At 41.4% G+C, this 15,976-nt stretch overlaps 2 protein-coding genes across 2 annotated transcripts in view; one reads left to right on the top strand and one right to left on the bottom strand.

Moving 5' to 3' along the window:
• The window catches only part of lmbrd1 (LMBR1 domain containing 1), a 438,470-nt gene that overhangs the window by 77,834 nt on the left and 344,660 nt on the right, over positions 1-15,976 (bottom strand). The gene's annotated exons all lie outside the window — the stretch shown is intronic.
• The window catches only part of adgrb3 (adhesion G protein-coupled receptor B3), a gene marked incomplete at both ends in the record, with an annotated part of 382,932 nt that overhangs the window by 235,771 nt on the left and 131,185 nt on the right, over positions 1-15,976 (top strand). Inside the window, 4 exons of the mRNA XM_080740073.1 lie at positions 701-847; positions 3,029-3,104; positions 5,409-5,514; positions 9,412-9,455. Coding sequence (XP_080596199.1) covers positions 701-847; positions 3,029-3,104; positions 5,409-5,514; positions 9,412-9,455 — 373 coding nt within the window. The remainder of the gene's footprint in view (positions 1-700; positions 848-3,028; positions 3,105-5,408; positions 5,515-9,411; positions 9,456-15,976) is intronic.

Genomic DNA, 15,976 nt, shown 5'->3' with positions numbered 1-15,976 from the left:
AAAAAAGTTATAAAAAATATATTAATTCTCTAAATCTGCTAAAGTAACCATGAACTAAAGTTACCAAATAATTGTATTGGATTAAAAAGTGTAAACATTTGCCTCTTAAATGTAGTGGAGTAAAAGTAACAACTTAAGCACAGCACTTGAGCAGGGACGCACAGAGAATGTTAGAGAGGCAGGGGCTGACATTTCTAAAAGGGCCTTTTGGTGAAAATATTGAAAATAGTAGACCTCCAAGCTCACAACGTGTCGCAGAGCTAGGAGGTCGGCTATTTTCAGTACTTGATACCACACTAAACTAAGCATAAAAAAGGCAACACTGGAGATGTGTCGTAAGCATGGATTTCTACACAGAGAGGGCCATTCTTTCAACATAAGACGCTGCATTCAAGTTCAGGAGAGTTTGGACAAGGCGATTCTCTTGAATGCTGCCTTCAGGTATGGCATGGAAAGGGGGGATTTGCATTTCTTTCACCACAGTAAAAACTGCATTCATGGTCTGGAGAGGGCACTTTTTTACAGAAGGATAAAAGAACAGGGGCTCAAGCCCTGCTGTGAGATTATGCACAGCCCGCCCGTACAGTACTGTATGTACAGTACTGTACGGGCTATGAAAATGAAATCGATTCCCTCCTTGAAATTGGATTGGATGAAATACAGCGTGCACTGATTGGTATTGTCTCTGTGTTTTCTGCAGTGGCCAGCATTCAGAGACTTCCGGCGGTGTCGGTGATGACCGATATCAACTTCCCCATGAAGGGTCGTAAAGGCATGGTGGACTGGGCCAGGAACTCGGAAGATAAAGTGGTCATCCCAAAGGGCATCTTTGTCTCCCAGTCAGCAGGTAATGTGCAGGCATAATGCTGTGAACTTGGCACTCCAAGACGTATGATTAAATCCCATTCGCCCTGGGAAAACTGGATGTCAGAACCATTCATTATGTCCCTACATATGAATGGCAAAATCACAGGTACCTGTGTATTACACAGGGGCATAATTCCGCCAATTTAAAATGACTCCAATACGGAACTAAAACTTCCTATGATTGGCCGCTAGTTGCGCTGTTTCCCCCCCCCTGGCCGATCGCAAAAAAGATTGTTCTCCATTGGACCCCATTCATTTTCCCCTTTCGTTTTCTAGCCTTAATTAACATTTTCATAAATACTTTATGGTTCCTATCGCTAGTTAAAAATTGCCTTTCAATCACAATTATATGCGTTTTGTGAAAATAAGGTCCCATTTATGTGCTGCATAGAAACCAATGGCTTCGCTTTGTCCATATCATTTATACAGTCTATGGTATTACAGGCACTGGAGAAATGTAACTATTTTTTTATTGGATTATGCTATGCTATTATTGGTGGTGGGAAAAGTATTCAGTTTTTTTTGTGTATATATATATATATATATATATATATATATATATATTTTTTTTTTCTTTTTTTTACCTAAGTAAAGGTATCAATACTGCAATGTAGAAATACTCTGTTGCAAGTAAAAGTCAGTATACAATATTTGGCTCTGAGTAGTGGAGTCAAAGTAAAAATACTGAACAGTGGAAATACTGGAGGCCGTCTCATGCAAGGTCTGATCCGGGGATGAATGCATAATGAAGCATGATCCCACAATGTTTGCTACCGTAGAACAGAACATAAAAAATATGACATCAGACAAAGACTCTAAATCACCTTTGATTTACATTGGTGGGGGGACGAGCAATACATAGTCTTTATGCCATTGTAGGACATGAAACGCGAGCATCCCACCTTTGATCACTAGCCTGCGTGCGTGCGTGCGTGCGTGCGTGCGTGCGTGCGTGCGTGCGTGCGTGTGTGCGTGCGTGCGTGCGTGCTTGCCCGTGCTTGTTCTGTCATTAATTCTTTCCATTGACTCAGCACTTTCGGCATCCTTTCAAGCTAAGCCAAAGGCCAGAGTATATCCCCAATCCAGTATATCCCCAATCCAGTGCCAGACAATTTGGTTAATTGGTAATCAGTCTTATCTGGGGCATATCAAAGATAAGGCAATGAGGGATTGATTTGGGATGTATGCCTCGCGTCTAATCGCAGGCACTCTAATTTGGACAGTGAAAGAAGCTGAGCGAAGAGAAGGAGTTTAGCGCCTGTCCTGCAGGAGATAAAAGCCGGTATCTGGTTGCAGGAAATTACAATAATTTACAATTAGAATAATTTATATTAATTTGGACATTTAGCATAAATGCTCTTATCCAGAGTGACGAAGGGTAGGATCAGAGTACAAAATGGCTTGAATGTCAACAAAGGACAGGGAAAGTTGGTCTCACGAATATAGAGTGACAGACAAACTATTTAGTGCTTCAAAGAAACCAGGATAACAGATAAACATCAAACCCTGCATCTGTCCAAACAATATGGTCCAACTGGTGGTCAATTCCTACCTAATAAAGTATTCAATCAATCAATCAATCAATCAATCAATCAATCAATCAATCAATCACGCTATCTAAATAACATTCGTAATTTTTGTAAAAACAACATAATAGCAAAACATGTCAACAAGAAACTAACGTGCACCTGCATAATGCAGCTATGCAAGTGCAACTAAACTATCCAAACATTGATATTATAAAATGAATTTGTGTTATTGGCAAAAGTGTACAAGTGCTGTGTGCTAGTGTGTGTTTTTTTGGTGTGCACGTTGGCAAACATAAGCTAAATAAAAGTTACATTTGTCTTGATAAGCTAAATAAAAGTTACATTTGTCTTGATAAGCTAAATAAAAGTTACATTTGTCTTGATAAGCAAAATAAAAGTTACATTTGCCTTGATAAGATTGGTTTCATATAATGTGAGCGTTTCTATTTACTGCATATCAAGCAGAACATTTGGAACAACACCATTGAGGTCAAAAGCTATTAAAACCCACATTTAACAGAAAAAAAGACATTTGTTTGACCATGTGATCATTTGGGTAGCAATTGTTATCATTTCATCAGGAGACAGTTGATCAGTACCATAATGATATCCTGTTGTTTTCCTATCATCAGATATGGATGGATCTCCAGTCTTCATCCTGGGAACGGTCCTTTACAAGACCCTGGGACTCATGCTACCATCACCAAAGTAAGGAGGACCACACATACTGTATATACATTATTCTGGGGGGTCCGCAGATGATTAACTTAATGTGCAAATGAATGTTCTCTCTCAACAGTAACCAAACCAACACAAAGTTTAAGTGTATAGTATAGAGGGTATCTGCACTTTTCTAAAGTGACAACTGAAGGACTTCTTATTAATACTTCTAAAATGGCAAATTAAACTGGGAAATCTTGCTCTTTCGACAAGTCATTCTTTCGACTATGAACGTCGGCAGGTTAGCTACTCACCCCCGCGTTGGCAGGTTATACTTAAGTTATATTGTTTTAACATACTCTACCATACAGATGGTATAAGTTATATTGTATTTGCGACCGTCAGGGAGCAGTTTACTATGAAAACCTCCACCGGCCGTCCGTCCGTCCGTCCGTCCGTCCGTCCGTCCGTCCGTCACACGTCACACGTCACACCTTTGTTTGTGTACGGTGTGATGTCATATATCTTCAGTATGACATCACACCACATGTGTACACAAACCTTTGTGTACGTTGCTGTGGCAACGTACACAGCAACCAACTGTTTACCCTAGCAACCAACTGTTTACCATAGCAACCATGTTTTTTTAACCAACTGGGCATAAAAGGGATTCTGTTAGGGATCTCCATATATGGGCATAAAAGGGATTCTGTTAGGGATCTCCATATATGGGCATAAAAGGGATTCTGTTAGGGATCTCCATATATGGGCATAAAAGGGATTCTGTTAGCTGTTAGTGATCTCCATATATGGGCATAAAAGGGATGCTGTTAGGGATCTCCATATATGGGCATAAAAGGGATTCTGTTAGGGATCTCCATATATGGGCATGAAAGGGATTATGTTAGGGATCTCCATATATGGGCATAAAAGGGATTGTATCCCAGATGATGCCCTGTACTTGGGATTTGTTGATGTAAATGTTCACATAGAGTGTAATAATTGGTAAAACAAACTTTTGGCCTATTTGTGGAGATAAGCGACCAACGGTCGCTTATCTCCCGATTAGGGAGTCTTACTGGTAACATACTCTATACAGATTGTATAAGTAATATTGTATTAACATACTCTTCCATACAGATGGTATAAGTTATATTGTATTAACATACTCTATACAGATTTTATAAGTTATATTGTATTAACATACTCTACCATAGATTGTATAAGTTATATTGTATTAACATACTCTTCCATACAGATTGGACACAATTACATTTTATTCATTCCCATAAAAAAGCTACATAGCGCCGCTTTAAGTGATCAAACTGGGTTTAACCACTTAAGCCTGATTTATACTGCTTGTAGATCTGCTATTTTCACAACACCTATAAACAGGGAGGCCAGGGTGAATGTGCTTAAGTACAGTATATGCAGCCGACCGTAAAGTAAACTGAACCGCTCTGTTTTTTAATTATTCATAGTTCATACCAAGGCATGAGGTGGTTAAGGCTGGGCATTCATATGGGTCACTTTGTCCTTGCTTGGACAACGTGGTTCATTTATAGCAAAACACAAAGCAAATGTTATCAACGTGTGTGAACTATGGATGGGACGATATGAAAAATTCATATCCCGATTTTTACAATATTATCGCGATAATCAAAATCCATTATCCTGGGGCGGAACATTTGCCAAAAAATAGCCGATCTACAAGCTTGTAGACCGGCTATTTTATAGAGAGTGGGGGAAAAAAAGACGTCAAGTACGTATATCACAAGTACCTTTTTACCAATTATAGAGGGTTTAAGAAGTATTTAGTTAGTACTTAGTTAGTTGGTTGTGATGCTCTGCATCAACTTGTGTTCAGTTGAGGTGCTGGCTATAGGCTCTATAGGCTATAGGCTCTATCTCTCTGTTTTCATCAGCATCACAAGTGTCCCCTATCAAACACCTTTGGGATGAATTGGAATGTCAAAATCAAAGTAGTAGTTCGTCCAATACGAACGAAATAAAAAGAAAATAAACACAAATAAAACTAAAACAATTCACAGGAGGCAGGCAGTGATCACCCCATGTGCATATGCAGATCGACAAATAAAAGGTGAATTGATCCCAGTGCATGACGGAGGACGATATCACGATAAATTAAATCTTCACGATACGATTATCGTGAGTGTTCTTTTATCACGATAAACGATAATATCGCTTATCGTCTCATCCCTAGTGTGAACCGCACCCTCAGTGGCGGTCAATGGAACTGGCTCAAAGTTAATTCTCAGAATGTCTTCTTGATTCTTGCCATAACTGACAGGCTTTTTTTGTGCTTTTTTTGTGTGTCTCCCTTTGACACAGGAACCACACCGTCGTGAACTCCAAGGTCATCGCCGTCACGGTCAGACCCGAGCCCAAGGTCGTTGTGGAGTCTCACTTGGAGATCGAGCTGGCTCACCTGGCAAACGTAAGCACTTCAGGGTGTTATTATGTCAAAGAGCAACTTTCGGCAAAGAGGTTTGGTGTAGAGGGGGAAAAGAGCAGACTAAGTACAGAGTGAAAGGTCACGTTTATTAAGTATTGACGGTTCAAGTGGTTAAATATCTGAAAACACACCTTGACATGAATCCAAAATACACTGTCAAACAATGAAACAATATGGAATCTATGAAAAAGGTTGTGGGGGTCCCTGCTTCATCTCTCTCTCTCTCAACTAAGGGGTCCCTGGCCTGAAAACGTTGAAGACCCCTGTTTTAGTGCATTGAGCTGACAAGCAACGGTTAATATTTTATATGGTGACAGTTTGCATGGCCACAGTGCATATACTCTATTGTATATCTATTCTCCAGGTTGTCAGCAGCCTGCTACACTGCAAAATCCTGAGTGTCCGTTTAACTCAGACGGTAAAAAATACGTGGTTAAAATTAACACTGAGGGTTTTTACGGTGTGCAGTACATTGCACAAGGACAATCCTTTCCCAGACCCCGGTGTTTTGTATTCATCTTAGAGATAAAGGAGACACGCGCACGCGCACGTGTGTGTGTGTGTGTGTGTGTGTGTGTGTGTGTGTGTGTGTGTGTGTGTGTGTGTGTGTGTGTGTGTGTGTGTGTGTGCAGGGGTGTCACACCAAATTCTGGGCCCTGGGTACAAGGATTCACTGCGGGCCCCCGCACAATTATTTTGTGCTTTAACTATTGAAAAATAGCAGATATACAAGCTCACAGCGCGGCACCGAGTGCCGCGCTGCGAGCTTGTAGATCTGCTATTTTTGACAAATCGAGAACATGTGTCTATTTCAATTTGCATATTTCAAATCATTCTAAGGTTTTTTTGTCAGTGTTCATGTCAGTGTTCATGTGAAGGACCCCCAAAATGATATGTATTTGGCCACCGACCCCATCTCAAAATATTTAGTTCTAGGGACCCCCCCAGAAGCAAAATTTGAGTTACAAATGTTCACTTAAAAAAAGACATAGGCCTATATTCAAAGATTTGCACACATTTTCACGACTTTTCAAAAATAGCAGATCTACAACCTCGCAGCGCGGCACTCTGTGCCATGCTGTGAGCTTGTATATCTGCTATTTTTCAATAGCTAAAGCATAAAATAATTAGTGTCCCTCCACCTTGGGCCCTTGTAACTCAGTCCCACTCCCCCCCCCCGTGACACCCCTGTGTGTGTGTGTGTGTGTGTGTGTGTGTGTGTGTGTGTGTGTGTGTGTGTGTGTGTGTGTGTGTGTGTGTGTGTGTGTGTGTGTGTGTGTGTGGTGGGGTGGGGGGCTGCTGTAAAGGGCTGTACACTGCAAGGTGATGCAGTACATGCCAGGGCTGTACAGTAGAGTCTGTGTAGTTTATGATGCCACAGATTGTGTTCCGCGGCTGAAAGACATTTCTGAAGGCTTTATTACGGGAGGACAGATATGTAATCGTGACAAAGGAGCACGGACGGCGCCGCGGTCGCACGGAAACCTCCCATCTACAGGGATATTTCAGCTTTTTTATGTTTCTTCGTAAATTTAGGCCTAGAATTATTGAATGCTTTAGCTATTGATAAAATAGCAGATATACAAGCTCACAGCGCGGCACCGAGTGCCGCACTGCAAGCTTGTATATCTGCTATTTTTGAAGATAAAAAAATTGCAAAAACATACATACATTTGTTACTAAAATATTTGCTTCTGGGGGGTCCCTTGTACAATATTTTGAGATGGGGGGGGTTCCTGGAGATGGGGGTCTGTGGCCAAATACATGTAATTTGGGGGGTCCTTGGCATGAAACATTTTGAGAACCACTGACAGAAACATTGTTTAAAAAAAAAAAAAAAGATTTGCCAAATATTTAAAGATTTGCCAAAAAAAAATCAAGATTTAAAAAAATAGCAGATCTACAAGCTCGCAGAGCTTGTAGATCTGCTATTTTTTATATTTAAAGCATAAAATATTGCGTGATAATGCGTTCAGGCCTAAATGGGTTAAAGCCCCTTTGCCACGATACAGTGTCACGCTAAAGTAGATCTGCCCCTTGTGTTCTGTTTGTTTATTATTAGCGAAAGTGCCGTCGTTAGTTAGTGTGTGTCTGGGTTTAGTTGTTAGTTAGTGTGTGTCTGGGTTTAGTTGTTAGTTAGTGTGTGTCTGGGTTTTGGACAAACTGTTACCAATGAATAGTATTAACAAGAGTGTGTGACTACATAACAGATGTGCCGTTTCAACTCTTCTGTGTTCACTGCACTTTTCCTGAAAGATTCCTGCAAATGCAATTGTTCCATAAAGGTTTCTGTCACTGTTTTGCCTTTCTAATTTGGGTCCCGCCCTAATTTACAGTACACTTTAAGACAGAATAAGACATAATAAAGCCATAATAAGAAATAATGTGTTGGTAATTAGAACTAGTATGTTTTATTAGACAGAAACGAAGACAGAATAGCAGAAAGAACGGACACATTCTCTGGCACCGGCGGCACCTGCCGCGGAACTGCTGCGGCAGGCACCGCCGTATGACCGGCAGTCCCGGCAGTAGGACCGGCGGGCCGCCGCACTTACCGGCAGGTCCCGTCGCGGTAAACTGCCGGTCCGTGCGGCGGTGGTGGCTGCCGCGGCAGTACCAGCGATGCCGCTCCTACCTACTGTTCCGTGCGGCGGCCGCCGATCCTATCGCCGGCGATGCAGCACGACTGACGGTCGAAATGCCGGTCGTGCCTGCCACGGCAGTTCCACGGCAGGTGCCGGTGCCAGAGAATGTATTCACTCTTTCTGCTATTCTGTCTTTGTTTCTGTCTAATAAAATTATATTAGTTCTAATTACCAACACATTGTTTCTTATTATGGCTTTATGATGTCTTATTCTGTCTTAAAGTGTACTGTAAATTATAATTCTTATGGAGAATGGAGGGTATTTTTGCAGAAACCTGCAAATGGCAAGAAACCACTCCATTCCCATTGAAAAGCACAATCCACCTTCATCAGGTAGATTTAAACTTTGCAGGCAAGGTCCTACAAAATGGAAAAAATAGCTGATCTACAAGCTCAATGTTCTGCAAATCCCCTGAAAATCGACTGTCTTGCCAATGGCATATGACGTTTGAAGTTTTTAAAGGGCACATCTGTAACTACATTGGAACACAGGGTTTTCATTTCATTTCATTTCAACCTTTATTTAATTTAATTTGGTAACAGACTGAGGGCTTTTTCTTTTTCAGCAGTGCCGAGATTACAACAAATTTACAAAACAGTTTTATAAAACAACAAACAATATGCAAAGAATACATCATTTTCAAGATAATTCCATTGACATTCCATATAAAATTATCAAAATAATTCCATCCCATGAATTTCTGTAATTTTTAACCTCAGGTAAAACAAGTACAATTTAGATTGACCAAAGGTTGATATGTCTATTTAAAAGGGCTTAGTGGAACAAGGGATTTATATTTAAGTGAAACCTGTAAGGTATTCCATGAATGTGAAGCACAAAACTTGAAAGCTGTCTTTCCGAACTCAGTCGAGGGATGTGAAGGCTCAAGCATCAAATAATCCTGCGATCGTGTTTGGTGGCTAATAATTCTCCACTGCAAAAGAGAATTTAAATAAGTAGGGCTTTATAAATAAATAAAACCCAATGCTGGGTTCTTTTTAGTTTTTTTTTACACTTTTGGTCATACAAGGTTTCCGGCCGCCGTGCAGCGAGGATATGTAATCGTGACAAAAGAGCATAATAATGTGAGGCTGACGACCACGATGTTCAACAAGCGAGCCTCGTTGATGCATGATGATGACCATCGCCATGACAGCGACCATCATCATCATCATCATCATCATCATCATCACTGCTTAATGAACATAAGTCTTCTTTTTTTGTGTCTTCCAGGGAACCTTGAATCCTTACTGCGCGCTGTGGGACAGCAACGTGTTGTAAGTTCTGCACAAAATACTTTCTCTTTTAGTTGATCTATTGTGTGTGTGTATATATTTATATATATATATATATATACAGGGACGTACCGAGAATGTTAAAGAGGCAGGGGGCTAAAATGTCTAGAAAGGGCATTTTTTTTTATTTTTTATAAGATTTGTTTTTTGGGCTTTTTTTAATGCCTTTATTCGAGAGGACAGTAGACTGACAGGAAATGGGGAGAGAGATGGGGAATGACATGCGGCAAAGGTCGTCCGGATCGGGAATCGAACCGGCGACGCCAGCAGGCATCATAGCCTAGTATATGGTAGGCGCCTTGACCAACAGGCCAGCGGGCGCCCCCCTAGAAAGGGCCTTTTGGTGGAAATATCGAAAATAGCAGACCTCCAAGCTCACAACGCGTCGCAGCGCGACGCGTTGTGAGCTTGGAGGTCTGCTATTTTCGATGCGTGAAACCACACTGAACTAAGCATAATCAAGTCAATACTGGAGGAGAGGCGTAACAGCATGGATTTCAGGTTTCATTTAATTTTATTTTGTTTCGCACATAATCCATTACACTATACTTTGTTTAGTTAGTCCATATTTACAGAACACCCATGAACGAAAAGGAGCAGGCAGCAGAATACATTTTTATAAATACCTGCCCCCATGTCATGGAAAGGAGGTGTTTTCATTTCTTTCACCATAGTAAAAGCGGCATTCATGGTCTGGAGAGGGCACTTTTTACAGACGTATAAAAGGGCAGGGGCTCAAGCCCCCTTTGATGTCTATGTGCGCACGTGCTTGTATATATATATATATATATATATATATATATATATATATATATTTATACATGCATGCACACAGTAGTGGGTGATAAATGCTGTGCTTGTGCTACAGTCCATGCTGTGTCCTGTGTTGTGCTGTATTTTTTAAGCCTAATGCGTTTGTTTGTTTGTGGGGGAAAAACAGTCCCACACTGTTTAGGCATTCTCACACGTACTCTGCTTTCATCTAAATGCATTGCGTTGTTCCATGGAAATAAGTGCGGCAAAGTTGTCATGGAAACAAACACACAGCCTTGTCACATGATGGGCAAACTGTATAATATGTCCATTTGCTGGATTACGCCAGGCTGTCAGTCTGACGTGTTGACTTTTTATTTTTGAAATGATGACACATGGCACTTTTACGCGGGCCGGCGGCCCTCCCCTTGACACGCTTAACGACAACCGTTCAAAGATTATTATGATTTATTTAATTAGAACCAACGACTGCCGTAATGTGGAATGATGGCGCGATGATTATGTTTCCATTTCAGACAGTTGGCTTTTGTTCTTATTATTCATTCAGCTCTGCGGCCACACAGAGGAGTCATTTAGGGGGTAATAACCGCCAGCTGTCGGCCATGTTGGTTCGAGCCCACTTGTGAGTGCTGCTCGGTGAACGTGTTGATGATGGCGAGGGGAGAGCTGTGTGTGTGTGCGTGCGTGCAGGCACGTGCATGCATGTGTGTGTGTATGTGTGTTTTGGTCAGGGACGTGCTGGCCATTGGGAAAAGCGGGACAACTCCCGAACGGCCGGTTCATTCCCGGCAGCAGATCTACAAGCACACAACGCCTCGCGGTGCGAGGCGTTGTGTGCTTGTAGATCGGCTGTTTTCACTAGTTTAAATCATTTTTAAAATGATAAATACAAAGGACATACAAGGTTTCCACCCGACAACGAAGAAATATAACTCATGTACAGTAATTGGCCCACTGGCTTGTCACTTGTCATGATCGCTCTATAGTGCGCAATGAGGGCCTCTCCAACTCTTTTTCCCGGGCTGAATCAGGGGCCCAGCACGTCCCTGGTTTTGGTCTGTTGTGCTGGACTCTGCGAAGGCAGAGACGCACGTTTTGTGATGTTATGCTCTCTGCCCTTGAATATTATACGCTGTTTCAGAGCACGCCTCCACAACCTAGGAACATCTGGCTGCGTCCTGGAATGATGTACTTGTACAAGGGTGTGAGGGGACAGGGATGTCACTAGAGTTGTTAACGGTATCGGAAAAGGCGGCGATACTGCCTAAAAGCTGGTATCGGCATCGGCGAGTGTGCCAGTCTGTGACATACTGTAGAGACTGAACCAAATGTTATTATGACTGGTAGCCTAGTTTTGTATCATGTTGTCAGTGAATTGTGGGTTCTGTCTTGTCATTCATGCACTGTATTATGTGTTGGGATTTTGTGTCCGGATGGCTGCTTGGTGCACAAGGAATTTCCGCGAGGACGAATAAAGCATCGATCTATCTATAGAGTTCCAATGTTGTCCGCTTTCTCGTTTGGTTTGTTGGTTCTTTCGTTTCATTACTTCCAAATGGATTTGTTTATCCTGCATCCTGTACGAGGTCTCTCTCCTGATTGGATGACATTGGTATCCCAACCTGAAAATGTATATTCTGTTTACTGAAGAGCTAAGAGATGGTGAGAGCTGTGTAATGAGTTACATTACTATACAGCTATATGTAGCTGTGTAATGAGTTACATTACTAGCAATGAGACAAGCTATTTAAAGGTGTATTCAGTGATAATGAAAGTGGCCGGGGGTCATCTTGTTCCTTACTGGCCTTACAGCGTGGAAATGTTTAGTTTTTTATAGACTTTTTACACCATTATAATGTTCTCGTTTTGATCATCAGACCCAATCACTGAATATCGGTAGGCCTACGTCTCCAGCTTCAGGATACGTATGATACTGATTTACTACGAGACTGTGGCATTTTATGAGTTCAGTAGTTTACAATCTAGGCATTTAGCAGACGTTCTTAATTCAGAGCGACTGTGGTTCTCAAAACTTTTATTTTGACCATCATAACTAAACATCATAACATAACTACGGCCATACTCTACCCTGATTGGTCGAGGACTGGCTGGCCACCTCTGAAAACCGAATCTAGCTATGCTCGTAACACAGGCCATGGTGGAAGTCCTTATATGGTCAGCACACATTCTAGTGAGGAGAATGAATGGAAAATGTACCAATTATATTTTTATTTGAATGAAATACAATCACTGAATATACCTTTAACAACGAACTTTAACAAAACAACATCACGTATACCCTACCTTTAAATGAATGCCGAGGACTTTACTGTGTATTTAAGCAGTGGCACAAACATTTTCATATTCATTACAGCAGGTTTTTTGTCAAGGTAAAAATGCTATCCCTGCTCTAGAACTTGGCGCGGTGATGGACTTCATACATTTATATTGTTTCGCTCTTCCTTTTAACTTTCTTTCATCAGCCCCGCTCGTAATATGAAATATGGCCTCGACCAAAGATCTCGATTTTTGGCAACTGAACAGTGCGGGGCAGTTGATGCATTAGAGCCTTGGTCAAGGGCACTTTAATGCTAAGCCCAGATATATAAAAATATTTTACACGGGACAAAAAAAAAATGTTTTCATCGGCAGAGTGTTATAATATATTGTTCTATTAAATCTTGCTAACTTCAAAATATAAAAACGGCCCTCGGCCCTCTGCAGCTGTCTGAGATGCGTGACCAAGGGCCATCTGTGCGCTGGCTGACAGATAACAGAATGGAGGAAGCCTATTTGCTAAGTTGTACAGTCTTTCAGCGGAATGGGACACACAACTCTGGCCTCCCCAGAATCATTTTTGAGCTACTGAAGTGTCCACAGTGCCACCAAATTCTGGGACCTGGGTACAAGGATTCACTGTGGGGGCCCCCATGAATGTTCTTCATAGGAGGAGGGGGTTTAACCCATTTAGACTGAGAACGCATTCTTTTGTGCTTTAACTATTGAAAAATAGCAGATATACAAGCTCACAAGCTTGTATAGATCTGCTATTTTTTAAAAGTCTTTGAATATTACAAATCCTTCTAAGGTTTTTTGAAAAACCTATGTTTCTATGTCAGTGGTGCTCAAACGTTTTCATTTTAAGGACCCCCAAAATTATATGTATTTGGCCACGGACTCCCATCTCAAAATATATAGTTCCAGGGACCCCTCAGAAGTTACAAAAGTTTGCTTGAAAAAAAAAAACATATATTCAACGATTTGCTCACATTTTCACGACTTTTCAAAAATAGCAGATCTACAAGCTCTCAGCACGGCACTCGGTGCTGTATAACTGCTATTTTTCAATAGCTAAAGTATAAAATAATTAAGGCCCCTCCACCTTGGGCCCTAGTAACTCAGTCCCACTTCCCCCCCCTTGTGACACCCCTGAGACTGCCAGTGAGCTTTACAGAGCTCAGAGGGACAGAGTACAATGGAGCCACTAAGTAGAAGTAGGAATTAAGACATCAGTTAGTCAAACAATGCTGCTCATTAAACACTCCAGTCCTACTTTAGACTCCAGCTGTCGCACGACTAAAATAGCCAGACTACAGGCTCAACGAGGCATCGTTGAGCTATTTCTGGCTCTTTTGGGGAGGTTTCACCTACTCACGACCAAAACAGAGACGTCAGTAATAGAAGCCATGCCAGTCAGATTTTGTCTGCTAGCCATTATAGGAGAGAATTGTCAATGTCAAAGAAAATGCTGTGTACCTAAGAGTATGCAGTGTATATTTTAGAACAGTGGTTCTCAAAGTGGAGTCCGGGGACCCCCAGGGGTCCGCAGTTAGTTGATATAGTGTGTAATGTAACTGTAATGTAAAGTACCGGTACATGGTTATAAAGTTTTTCTTATTGTCTGTCAGAGAAAATGTGTGTCTGTGAACAGCTAATCTCCACCACTGTTGGACCGATCGGCATGAAACTATGCACACACACTCCCAGTAGGCCATGGAAGAACACAATTCTCAAATTGGCCTCATGGTGGCGCTATAACAGGGCCTTTCAACTCTGGCTTGTACTGTAACTCTCAGACCGTAGGTCGTACAGTAAAATTTGTCTTAAAAACACAGTTTTTGTTACTATTCCCAAAGATTATGTCATCATCATATGTGATCAAGATTCATTCCGAGTAGCTACAATTGGCTTTCAAAATGTGCAGATAGGCAACCTGGCCTGGCGGAGACTTGTGCTCAGAGGACCTGCACACCTCTCTAGTTAATTACTGCACAGTAGAGTTGGAAGATCACCAATTATTTGATGAAATAATAATCATTTAAAACATATCATAAAGGCAAATCGTTGATGTTTCATAGGAAGTAAACAACCCTTTGTATTTAGAGCAGATTCAAGGTTAGTGCTTGGCCCGATGGTCACCTTGAATAAAAAGATAAACATGAAATGGAATAAAGATCCCTATAAACATTAAATGTAATACAACAGCTCCGTTTGTACACTCCCCCAGCACCTGGTGTAAGTAGGTCAGACACTCACAGTTTTTTATCACTCTTCTAAATGTCAACATTTTCACAGTAATATCAAACAAGCCCAGACCAGACCAACATAAGCGTCTACATTTCAGTGGCTTTCTCCTGTTCTTCCTTTGAATCCTTTCCCATTTGAATTCGGTGAGCATATGCCTTTGGTGAGACTCATTGGAAACAAATCAACCAAGAAGTGTCTGTTGTGTGCGTGTGCGTGTGTGTGTGTGTGTGTGTGTGTGTGTGTGTGTGTGTGTGTGTGTGTGTGTGTGTGTGTGTGTGTGTGTGTGTGTGTGTGTGTGTGTGCGTGTGTGCGTGCGCCTGCAAGTGTGCGCTATACAGTAACCAGGGAACAATTACCACATTAAAGTACAGTAATTACATTCCTGCAATTATGCTGAGAGTAATCTGCTAATTCCCAACATGTTAGGACAAGGTTTAAATAACATTATTAAGTGGCAGTTAAAGTAGGAGAGACAGTCAGCTGATTATTCTTCTGCTTACTTTCAAGTACCGAGGAAAGGATAATATGGGATTTCTACTGGCGTCCCCATTTTGGAAATGTCACTATAACAAGAGGGCATTTTCAAATGTAGCTAAAATTATTTTTTCACAGCCGCGACGCCGTCGTATGTTATTATCACACAGAATTAAACAGGGTTTAAGTGGCTGCGTGCCTGATTATGTACGACTGCAAAGGACCATAACTTTCACTTCATGTGACAAGAACACTTTGTACAAGGATGGAGAGTGAAGTTCTAAGACTATTATTAACCAGACTCAAAACCAGTATGTGAGTGTGTGTCCCGCCAGGGGTATCGCACTAAATTCTACGCCCTGGGCAGTGGCGTCAGTTCAGAAAAAGCTAAGGTATGGCAACATGACTAGTGTCTTGCAAGACACCAGTCATGTTGCCATACCTTAGCAACAGGCATGATACATTTATTTTAAGAAGTACATTAAATGTTGTATGTTTTCCCCCGTTTCTACGGTTTCTTGGGCTGGATATGGCAGCCTGGAATGGTTGTTGAAGTGCAGCTAAACTTGGCATGTTAGTAAACGTGCCACAATTAACAATAATGCATTGCACCTGTGTGTGCAGCTGACCTGCGGAACCTGGGAATATACCATTCTGTCAAGCTGGGGAGAATACAAGTGTGGAGAATATAAGTATAATACCTTGTTAAAGTGACCATTTTGTTACAT

Source organism: Nannobrachium achirus (assembly GCF_963921795.1).
Source record: "Nannobrachium achirus genome assembly, chromosome: 13".
Taxonomy (NCBI): domain Eukaryota; kingdom Metazoa; phylum Chordata; class Actinopteri; order Myctophiformes; family Myctophidae; genus Nannobrachium; species Nannobrachium achirus.
The sequence above is the reverse complement of the archived record's forward strand: the minus strand, read 5'-3'. Positions and strand labels throughout refer to the sequence as shown.